Source organism: Tachysurus vachellii, chromosome 24 (genome assembly GCF_030014155.1).
Source record: "Tachysurus vachellii isolate PV-2020 chromosome 24, HZAU_Pvac_v1, whole genome shotgun sequence".
NCBI lineage: Eukaryota > Metazoa > Chordata > Actinopteri > Siluriformes > Bagridae > Tachysurus > Tachysurus vachellii.
In genome coordinates this window covers 6,680,649-6,692,977 of record NC_083483.1, presented here as the reverse complement: position 1 = coordinate 6,692,977, position 12,329 = coordinate 6,680,649, and the positions used below count along the sequence as shown (strand labels likewise).

Below are 12,329 nucleotides of genomic sequence, written 5' to 3'. Positions count from 1 at the left end.
CGAATGGTTTATAAAGATATCTACACTTCTTCTGTCACACTTAGAATATGCCATGCAAAGCTTTCACGGAGGACATAAACAGTGTTTAGTTCATGTAGCACGTTTAATCACATCTCTGAAACGAATCAAACGGGAACCTTTTATAGCTCTAGCGTAAATTCTTAAGTCATTTCCTCTCTCCTTTTATTAAGCTTCTACTCAGACATCAAAAGGAACTCAACCATTTGCATTATGGGTTTAATCTCAAGCCACGAAAGCACTGAGCTTTTATTAAAACTAATACAAATCTGCTAGGTTTATTAACTAGAGATTTTCCCCATTTTTTTTTTCCTTCTGGATTTCACCACCGAACGACACGATTGCGGAAAAAAAAAACAGCTTAACGCAGATTTCTAATGTAGAAAAAGACCTTTATTGCACTTTGGCCTTATATTGAAAAGGCACTTTAAAAGCAGCAATCCTTGTCTAAAGTCAACATAAAAAGGCCAGAATTGTTTCATGTTGCATCAATAGCAACATCCAAAGAAACAAAATGGTTTTAAAGCTATCAAGTACATCTTAAATATCTCGTATAACGCTTTATACTTTGTTGTTATTCAAAGATTTGTCTGTTGCTCTTTGAAGCACATTAACACATCAAAAGAAAAAGAATATTATACTTTAGTTCACATGTCATTTATTATTGGAAAGAAAGACACTCGTTACTCATTAGCTTAATAGCACCAGTACATTTTGGGAGAAATGTGTCTTGCCTAAATCTATACATTAGAATGAATTCTTTCCACATAACTATTCCTTTAAATGTACATTGTTCATATTTTTTGATACGAGAACCAAACCTTCATACTGCTCCGCGGAAATGCTGACATCCTTCATTAACAGACTTGGATACTGAATACAACCAGTATCTAATACTTTATCACACTCATAATAAATGGTATGGTTTTGTTTTTGCACAATGTGACGCTCGTTATGAAGCTTCTGTGTTGGAAACCAGCTTTCGTTGTGAGTTCGTCCACCGCGGCGCCTTTTAGACGAGGCCCATGATGCGAGCCGCCCACCATCGGCATGGCATGATGAGACGGCACACTTTCCTACATCCTCCGTAGTGGTATGGCCATGGTTCGAAGCCACCCAAAGGCTCGCAGACGCGCATGCAGTGTGTGTAGCTACGGCGACACTCGGAGCAACACACGCCGGTGTGGTCCAGCATGGTGTCAGTCGTCATCGGGCTTTCTTCACCCTCCTCACGGAGCTGCAAATGTTCCAAACCCATTAATCATGGATAAGCGTACCATTGTGATTATCATCATGATTTATCATAAAAAAATGATAAACTTAAACAAGAAGAATCTACAGTACACAGATGCTAGTTTGATCTCAGGACACTTGAGGGCTACCTGCTGTGCTTGCATCCTGTCACTAAACAATGAATAGCTTTTCACAGTCAATCCACAAACGAATGTGAAATATGAAACGGTGTCTGTACGGTGCTCAAAATTACTAAAAGAGTACTAAAATGCTTTCCACCAGATTTTGGTGTGTTGATGAAAGCGGTGTAGATGTAAGCGCTCTGTGCAGATCACTTGGGTTTCACACCAATTTGGCAAACCATCAGAACTCTAGTTTCTGTGCCACTTATCCTACACAGCCTGAAGCCTATAACCAGGGGTCTTGGTGCGCAAGGTGGGGGACACGCCGGACGGTTTGCCAACACATTGCAGGGTACAATTGTGAACACACAAAATTCAAAGATGCCAATCAGCCTACAAAGCACCTCTTGAGACTGGGCGGAGGAAATCCCTGAAGAACATATAAACTCCACACACCCAGGATGTAGGAGGGAATCAAACTCATAAGCACCGTGTCCCCTGTATTTCACTCAGGATAAGAGGTTTGAGGTTAACCCTAGGATAACATTGTTTGCTCTTTGCTCTTTGGTATGCTTTGTTTTACCCTTACCTATTGGTCAGGAATCTAATGATGGCTAATACCTGATAATTCAATAAATAAATAACCGTTTTAACAATACTTAGCATTTCTGCAGTTCTCCAGTTGCTCAGATGCTCTTAGACTGATTATTTTGGTGCACTCCTAACACCAAGGATGAAACAAACCATGGTTTTGTGCAAACATGCTATACTTTGCATAAGTGAACACACCTACAGTGTTTCGAAGGTGTAAAGACTACTACGGTTTTGAAAGTACAAGAAAAACCATCGTGTCATTTACACTGACATTTTGCACAAAGTTTCCACTATAATATCATGCAGCTGTGCACCATCTGGATGCTAAAAGCTGAGATTTATATTCATATAAAATTTGCACTTCTAAGACTGAGTCTATACGCACTGCTAGGTTTTTTTAGTTTTTTGGAAGCAGGCTGAACAAAGGGATTTTTTTTGGGCGAAGGAGAGGGTCAATAGAGGTATTCTGGTACTCTCTTTAGAAAGAGGTCTGTGAGATTAGATCCAGGGTGACAGGCATGGCCTCCTACAGTGACCCTAACATCTGCCCATGCTCGCGTCTGTGCACATTGCCTTCTACTTTATAACAATAGGAAACCGGTGACAAGGAGTCGGTATGGAAATATTCAATGACAAAATAATACACCAAATAACTGTGGTATGTGTATATACAGTTGTAAAATTAAAAACACACACACAAAAAAAATAGAACAATTCTCAACATGATGATTTTTTTTTCTTGCTAAAGAAAAGAAAAAAACAACCACAGGCCAAAAATAGGCCAAAAAAAAATAAGCTGGCTGTTGGTCCACAACTGATGTAGACAAATATCGACTGGCAAGCTCTGAATTGACAGTCCTGAAATATTGCTGTGCCTCGAGGGTCAAAGTGATTACAATTGGGATGGACATTTTTGCCAAATGGATATTCGCATTTTATTGAAATTACTGCCATGTTAAGTATGTCTGCAGGCGTTACTGCTACTGTTATTGTTATCAAAGCTGTCAATCATGCAAGGGTCGCTCTTTAAAAAAATCCAAAGTGACTTCAGCATGTTAACTCAGTTTTCTGTTTCACTCTGTCATCGTTCATCTGTATGAATACAACCGATGTGAAAACTTTTCAAACCAAATGGCACTCACATGGTAAGGGTTGTTGGGGTTGAATGCAATGTTGCCTTCCGGAGCCTGTCGTCTGGCTCTCGGAACTGGTTTCTTCTGCTCTCCTGGAATAGACAGTGAACATGATTCATTCCGAAACAGCGATTAAACTGATCATGTTTTTGTTCTTTCATTTTAAGAATATTGTGATGGACGACGGCTTGCTGATTACACAGTTCACCTTGGCTGTACCGTCGTGAGTCATGTTAATTAGGAGCGGGATGATATTATACCCTAGCGCTGTTGAACGGCACGGAGCGTAGTGCTAGCTTTAAGACAAACCTTCTTGATGCGCTCATTTTATCGCGTTGTCCTTTTCTATAGCGTAGGAACAGTCTTAATATTCTAGTAACGTTTTAGCGCTTTCTCTAGCCACGTAATTTGCTACTTGACCTGCCACTGCAATGGCTTATTGTCATCATCTTTCTACATTAAGTAAAAATGACAGAACAATATACAGACAGTGTTGAATGATTAATGGCCTGTTGTCAATTCTGCCGCATGATGCTGACTAATGGGACTGTTGTCTTGTCATTTTTGTGAGCATGTAGTTTCTCGACAGTCCAGTTAAGTTCTCTCGTGTGTTCTACAGGTCATTTTTGGGCAAGATTATAAACGTAACTTCCTGCGCTTCGGCATCCTCGATCATTTATGGCAGCATATATACCTAATACCTGCGATTTATTGCATAGCCTGAAGTAGACTCATGGAGTCATGACATTGTACAGTTACAAAGAAAGCTTAAATATATAAATAGTCAATGTTATGTTGTACTGCCAACATCCTTAAGCTGTTTAAACAATCAGAGAAACCTTCACTTGTGAGCAAGGCAGCAGTTTTTATAGCACTCTCATATTTAATATTATTTAACATCATTGGATGTCCTTTTTATATTTTATGGTCTGTTTTTTCAGGTCTTTTTCTACCCTAAATAAAACTAAAAATAGACTGAGTAAAGGACAGACAAACAAGGAGAGCAATAAGAGACAGTTCTACTTTTGAGGTAGGTAGGACGCATCCAGAAGATGGGCACGTCTTTGCAGAGGTCCAGTATTTTGTCACTGAGGAAGCTGTTGTCTTTCAGGGGCTCATCGGCTGCGACCCAGATTAGAGAGTCTTCTTCAAACTTGACAGGCATGACTTCATCTTCCTGTGTGGGAATCCAAATACACATGTGATTAATTCTACATTTGGGTTTACTATTTTAGGTGTCTTGCTCTCCGTGCGACAACAAAACAACACAAACCTGCAGGTTCTCAGGTTTCCTTATACTCACAGATTCTTCAAATGCTCTGATATCAACATCTGATACGATGTAATAGTGTGTGATGTTTGCTTAATATACTATAGCGTCGTTCTACAGTACACTCACGGTCCAATTTATTACCTTCAACTGCCTGCTTCCAGTGGCTACCAGTTCTTGATTGATAGTAATATAATCTAGAAGTACTGTAGTAGCTAATAGTATATACCTTGGAAAGAATGCAATTTTTTGGCCACATTCTAAACAATATGGCTCTGATTGATTAATAATGAATAGATTACTCATTTTCGTATCAGAGTATCGACAGGTACGAAAAAAAAACCCATAGCATCAGTGCATCCCTACTTTATATTTAACTCCCTACTTTTGAAAGTAAGTACTGGTTTGTAAGACTGTATAGATTTGAGCATGCTGTGTAACTCTCCTTCTTTTTCAGTATTCAAAAGAACTCAAATGGATGTGTCTAGCAGCGCAAACAGTAGCTCACAGTTGCACGTCGTCTCTCATTCATTTCATCGACTGTGTCCCATCCGTTTCATATTTTCCTCCCAGCCGCACACATAAAGCTCTAAGATGCTGCAAAGCATCGCTTTTGACAGGACCACCCTTATCAGTGCAGCCCAGAAAGCACGTTGTAAAACACATACGCCGCATGAATATTCAAGTGGCCATTTGCATTAAATCATTTAAAGATGGATGCGTGCTTGAAAAAAAAAGAACGGCGCAACTTCACAGTCACGGCTGTTTCCAGAGTATCGTCTTTAAATTCATCATGCAAAATGAATGCTGCAGCTGTGAGGTGAGGGGGCACTGGCACTCTAATTTGGAGCCGGGTCTTGGCAGCGCTCCCATAATATTGAGTTGTGAGCGGCTTTTTAGGGGTCTCCCGTGCCGTGGACTTGTTCATGTTTGAAAAACTGGATGGAAGCGCCTCAGGCAGAATCTCTAACTGCCGATACGAGGGTGCGCGCTGCCAAAAACGATAGCCATGTGTGTACTCAATCACTTCAATTTTTGCTCATGTCTTTCTCATCCAACAAAAAAATAACATATGGATCGTGCCAACAGAAATCTATGCCTATTATGGCTTCAGTCAGTCCTTTGGGTGGTGTATATTCTTCATCTCCTATTCACAAATGTTCTACCATTTCCATTATTATTATTAGGATTGGAGCACAATTATGGAGGTTTGATCCCATAATGGTGGAACATGCATAATGGTCTTGCAAACCAATTAAAGGATTTTCTTGTGAATCATTATTGAGACTTCTTTAGAAATAAGACGCAAAAGCAGACACTTGACAACGGTGCGCCAATCGATAAAGTAATACAAATGGTGGGAGATTGCAGATGTAATGTTTGGTGGCTCAATTTACCAAGTCAAATGTCAGAGATTCCTTATTCAGGGATTCCAGATCTGGAAGGTGACCTTTGGCCTCAGACCTGATGTAGCATTTCTCTCCTCCGGTGAAACGGACACCAGTAATTCCCTGAGAATGAGAAAGATACTGATTAGCAATGGAAAGTTTTTATTCCAAACCAATCTCACATAGAATACATGTGGATTTTGACAGTCAATAAGTATTTACACTGCTCAAAGTATTTACACTGCACATCTATTTGAATGTGTTTGTATTTATTCCCAATGAGCAAGTCTGATCCAAATGTATCATCCTAATCTAAATCGTTTGGAGCGTCATTTATTCCATGAAACATGACTCTACATCTAAAGCCATCTAAAGTCAGTGACTAGGAAAGGAATGACTCCCAAGGTATCATTTTCAGGGTGATTCTACCACCACCATGCTTCACTGTGAGGATAGTGTCCTCAGTGTGATGAGAGTAATGTTTAAGAAAATAATTGTGTCTATTTAAATGAATAGTGTTCATGTAGGTGACGAAGATGCTTCAGAGAGTTTAAAGTGTGTTTGTGTGCATTAAAAAAAAAAGATGAAAGCATTTGTGAAAACTTACAATCTGGAAATCATAGACCTCAACCGCTTCATTTTTGCTTCCTGTTGTGAACCTCTCCAAGTTGTTCAGTGTGTCAATCTCCATAGAGCCCTTCTCCATTTTTCCATCAATGCTCATGCTATAGTGGACACTGTACACCTAAAAGAGGTAAATAAGTGGTGGAGGTAAAAGAGGGCAAGTTTTTTTTTTTCCCCCAGGACCTAATTCATTGTTTACTAATCCATTAGTAAAAACATTAAGAAAACATTTCAACAGAACAATCTACTACCCTAGTCCACTCTAACTACTTTCTCTCACTCACTCACTCATTTTCTACCGCTTATCCGAACTTCTCGGGTCACGGGGAGCCTGTGCCTATCTCAGGCGTCATCGGGCATCAAGGCAGGATACACCCTGGACGGAGTGCCAACCCATCACAGGGCACACACACTCTCATTCACTCACGCAATCACACACTACAGACAATTTTCCAGAGATGCCAATCAACCTACCATGCATGTCTTTGGACCGGGGGAGGAAACCGGAGTACCCGGAGGAAACCCCCGAGGCACGGGGAGAACATGCAAACTCCACACACACAAGGTGGAGGCGGGAATTGAACCCCCAACCCTGGAGGTGTGAGGCGAACGTGCTAACCACTAAGCCACCGTGCCCCCCGAACTACTTTCTATGAAATATAATTATTAAAAACCTTTTATTCAATAACATTTTTTTTCATTGTTACATAAATCCATTTAACATCTCATGCTTGAAACATCCTTTTCCATGAGGAATTTATTATATGCTATAAAAACTACACATTTTATTATTCCACAATGTTCTCTCAACACATTTACTGCTGTGAAATTATTTGGAATATTCCCCAAGTCACATCGGAAACGGTAAAGTGAGCTTTCAGTGATATTGAGATATTAGTTGGTGATGTCATTGTGAACTGACTCAAATTTTAAATCAATCCATCAACCCATCCATCCATCCACCTAAAGAGGGCCTGGCTCCAGGCTCATATCCCAGTCGACCCAGGGCACAAGCACTCCTGCCTGTCAGGCTACAACACGTGTCTTTGGACTGGGGGAGAAAACCTAAGTACCCAGTGAAAACCTTCAAAGCTTGGGGAAAACATGCAAACTCTGTGCAAGGGAATCAGACCCCCAACCCCTCAGGTGCTTACCACTACAAGTCACTGTGACACCACCCCAACCAAAATGTTCATTTCTATTAAAAATGTATTAGTATTTTAAACAATTTATTTTAGATAAATGATTAGAATGTCATGCTGTTATAGATTTCATTTCTAGAAATGGCTGCATTTTGCTCTTAAACGAGTAACAGGGTGGAGGTTTTTAGCATGAAATTACGCAACAATAGCAATTTCAGCATGGAATTAGCATTCATTCATTCATTCATTTTCTACCGCTTATCTCAGGTGTCATCGGGCATCAAGGCAGGATACACCCTGGACGGAGTGCCAACCCATCGCAGGGCACACACACACTCTCATTCACTCGCGCAATCACACACTACGGACAATTTTCCAGAGATGCCAATCAACCTACCATGCATGTCTTTGGACGGGGGAGGAAACCGGAGTACCCGGAGGAAACCCCCGAGGCACGGGGAGAACATGCAAACTCCACACACACAAGGTGGAGGCGGGAATCGAACCCCCAACCCTGGAGGTGTGAGGCAAACGTGCTAACCACTAAGCCACCCTGCCACCTAAGGAATTAGCAAATACATAAAATTCTTCTTATCCACATTTTATGTATTTGCTAATTCCATGCTGAAATTGCTGTTGTTGCATATTAACATATACATGCTTGATTTCTACACTTGGAAAAATCAAACAACACAAGCAGAGGTGAATGAGTAAATAATGGTTATTGGCTTTTGTTAAAAGTTGCAGTATTTCACTCCTCATTTCATCACATTAATTGAAATGTTGTGTACAATCTGTATTATACAGGTAACAATCTTTAGTTAGAATGCTTTTAACAATGTATAGCAAAGGAATTAAAAACTGCCTACTTTCCTGACCAAAGTTTGAAAAGCAAGGCTATAATTTTAGAACTTCACTGAATGAAGCCTATTTCCTTTTCCTTGGCAGGGTGGCATATGTGTTATTTCAACGGATGGTGGTAGTTACATAAAAGGGTCCTTTCACACCAAACATATGATATATATCAAGAATTGCAGATGGTTGCTTCCTAGATAAAACTTGTTGCCAATAAAATTATCACGCCATTATTTGTTGGCATGGATACAACATGGAAGCCTGCTAAAAGCCATGAAGTAAATCAATATTTTCTTCTTAAATTATTAGCAGAAAGCAAAACATTCTGAAGCTGGATAATGGTCAGGATAATGGTAAAGGTGACTCTCTGTGCTGAGTTAGCACCATGGTGATTAGATGGAAATCCAGAAGGACACAAATGAACGCTGTAAGTGTGAAGTGAACACTGTGGAGGTTAATCAATTCAATCGAAGGTACTACAGATCAGAAATGGCAATTTAAGCCATGTCAGTTATTTTGTAGATTTTAGGATTAAATACACATATAGCATGTCTATTCTTACTTTAGTTATATAAAATATCAAAACTGTATAATGTAATTCTAATGTCTCTCTCTCTCTCTCTCTCTCTCTCTCTCTCTCTCTCTCTCTCTCTCTTTCTCTCAACCACTCCATTGTTGAAAATTTAGCAAACTGGAGGAAGGGTTTAAACTCCGCCCACTTAACACAATCATGACATTTGCTTCCTGATATAAACATCAACTTATGTGTCATTATGATGTATTTGATATTGGTTTTTAATAAACCTAGAAGTTTATTGCAGAGGAATTTCTCAAATAAGAATTTTCTTTATAACAGTGCATGACATATTCTTCATAAAACTACAAAAAAATGGCATTTTTTTAAATAGCTTGTTTACAGTGAAAGAAACATTTAAAATCTGGCGTGGGTAAATTTTTAATTTACTGTGAATACAAAAAAAAAAAATAATTTAATACAATATATATAAATTATATATATATATATATAAATTATATATATATATATAATAAAAAATAATTAGCAGTCAAATATCAAACACTGTTTGTGATATCTGCTTTTTATTGTCCTATTTATCTGTAGGGATTTTCCTTCAATCTTAACTTCATAACGAATTCATTCAGTGCTTTAAGAATCGACTCGAAGTTGATTCAGCTCTAAAAGCTTCGACACAGTTGATGCAAAACTGTAAGAGATCAGAACTAAGAATACTAAACGTACATTTATAGGTATCAATGTTACTTAGTGACCTTTTTCTATTCGGAAAACTCAAACGTAAACATTACAACGTGTAAAATCCTAAATATCCTCCACCTCTCGGTCCTTGGGCATCAAGTAGACCTCCTTCCACCTTCCACTGATACAGTCAATATACAGTCATATATTAGAGCCTGGTAGATTAGAAGAAGAAGAAGAAGAAGAAGAAGAAGAAGAAGAAGAAGAAGAAGAAGAAGAAGAAGAAGAAGGCAGGTGGAGGGATGACTTGAAAGTTTTACCTGCTTGTCGTTGCCGTTCCAAAAGTAAAAGGCACCCACGGCTCCGAGGAGCAGGAGCGCGGCCCCGATGCTTAGCGCACCCACGGCGATCTTGAGAGCGCGCACAGAGCTCGAGGGCTTCACGGCGACAGCAGCATACGCCTGCAATACCATACAACATATATAAAGCTCCACATGCACTATATCTAATAAAATATCTAGTAGACGAATTCAATGTAAAAGTAACTGTACATTAATTACTAGCAGAAACGCGCTAGTAACGGCGCAAACCAAGTGCGCAATGGCACAATTTGCACTTGCACCTTCCCTGAAACATTTAGGGAATGTTTATTATAACATTTATTAGGCATAAAGGCATGAAGCGATTATTGCATTATGGACTTACAGGTGGCATGAATTGTTGTAAATCCTCAGGTCCAGCCAAAGCAATAGGGATTTTCTCTGAGGTCTCCTCCATGGCTGCTTGTAGCCTTCTGTCACAGTGCTCGCTTGTTCGGTTTTAGCAAGAAAAGGCGAAAAGGTTGGTATGAGGCTCGTGACGTGAGGGTGTAAGATTACGGGTGACTGGGAAGGTCCTCTTGCAAGACATAATGGCATGTTTGAAAGCAGTGTAAAAAAGAGGGTTTTGTTGATTTATGGTGAAAGTCAGTCGTCAAAGTAAATGATTACACTGTTAATTTGTGTCTAGTCGAATGTATATTATATTATTAGATATTTCCCTGTGATGGAAGTGCTTACACAGTACAGAACTAGTTCTCTAAAAAGCTAAAAAAAAAAAAAAAAAAAAGGAAGAAAAGATTTCTTCACTAAGCTGTAAGTGTTACATTAGTGGCGGCGCGTTTAATGGTTCCATCTCTGAAACAATATAAAAAACCTTTTTAAAAGATGCAAAATGTTAATGCACGTATGCTTTTGTTAGCTAATGGACTACATGAAATATAAAAAATGATCCATGTCCTGTTTGAGTGCATAAGTGGAACAAGATACTTCTTATAATAATAAGCTATATTTATAACCTACTCAGAATAAACACTGAATTAACATGAACTCATACAGTGCTCAATTATCTCTTACAGTATAGAATTAACTATCATTATTCTGTCGTGTCTAGTAAGACGTGTAAACACTGTGTAGCCATCTCCAGTGGTTATGATAATGATAATTTGGCCGATTTCCTTATGTTTAATGCAAATGAAGGTCGAGAGAAATTTGACTGTTATGTCTTTCCAGCATGCACAGATGTCCAAGGTCAAACACATTACCTCTTATCTTACCATTCCAAATATCATACATCAGAGGACATAAGAATAATGCTTGTGTGTGCGAATGAAATATTGATTCTTTACTGAGAGAGAGAGAGAGAGAGAGAGAGAGAGAGAGAGAGAGAGAGACAGAGAGAAAGAGAGAGACAGAGAGAGAGAGTGAGAGAGAGATAAAGAGAAACAGAGAGAGAGAGAGAGAGAGAGAGAGAGAGAGAGAGAGAGAGAGAGAGATCAAGAGAAACAGAGAGAGAGAGAGAGAGAGAGAGAGAGAGAGAGAGAGAGAGAGAGAGAGAGAGAGAGAGAGAGAGAGAGAGAGAGAGTCACAGAAAGAGAGAGAGAGAGAGAGAGAGAGAGAGAGAGAGAGAGAGAGAGAGAAACAGAGAGAGAGAGAGAGAGATAGAGACAGAGAGAGAGAGAGAGAGAGAGAGAGAGAGAGAGAGAGAGAAAGAGAGACAGAGAGAGAGAGAGAGAGAGAGAGAGAGAGAGAGAGAGAGAGAGAGAGAGAGAAAGAGAAACAGAGAGAGAGAGAGAGAGAGAGATAAAGAGAAACAGAGAGAGAGAGAGAGAGAGATATAAAGAGAAACAGAGAGAGAGAGAGAGAGAGAGAGATAAAGAGAAACAGAGAGAGAGAGAGAGAGAGAGAGAGAGATAAAGAGAAACAGAGAGAGAGAGAGAGAGAGAGAGAGAGAGAGAGAGAGAGAGAGAGAGAGAGAGAGAAACAGAGAGAGAGAGAGATAAAGAGAAACAGAGAGAGAGAGAGAGAGAGAGAGAGAGAGAGAGAGAGAGAGAGAGAGAGAGAGAGAGAGACAGACAGACAGACAGCTCACCTTAGTTAAATCTTGCTGACCTTACCTTTGTGACATTTACATTACTGAAAATAGAATGGTGTTTGTGCTATGAAGATTATTTCAGCCCCCTGCTTCCAACCCCAGCGTGCTCTTACCCTCAAATCATAAAAACAGCGCCATCCTCTGTCCTTAAACGTACTTCTCAGATTTATTTCTTTATTTTTATAAATGGGTTTATTTCAGTGAGCCTGAAAGGGACGCAAGAAATCGATTTTCAATGTTTATTTTTATAACACAGTGAGAGAAATAAATCAAAAAGTTACATCTCACGTTCAGTGTTTGCACATTTATCAACTTGATAGGGCAT

The 12,329-nt window shown here is 39.4% G+C and overlaps 1 protein-coding gene across 1 annotated transcript; it reads right to left on the bottom strand.

The window, feature by feature from the left end:
• Window positions 1-1,023: 1,023 nt before the first annotated feature.
• cnmd (chondromodulin) lies at window positions 1,024-10,442 on the bottom strand. Its single transcript, XM_060860598.1, has 7 exons — window positions 10,298-10,442; window positions 9,913-10,053; window positions 6,366-6,503; window positions 5,768-5,881; window positions 4,124-4,277; window positions 3,110-3,192; window positions 1,024-1,255 (listed from the first exon to the last, which is right to left on the bottom strand). The coding sequence occupies exons 1-7, from the start codon at window positions 10,367-10,369 to the stop codon at window positions 1,031-1,033; spliced, it is 927 nt and encodes a 308-aa protein (XP_060716581.1). The 5' UTR covers window positions 10,370-10,442; the 3' UTR covers window positions 1,024-1,030.
• Window positions 10,443-12,329: the final 1,887 nt, after the last annotated feature.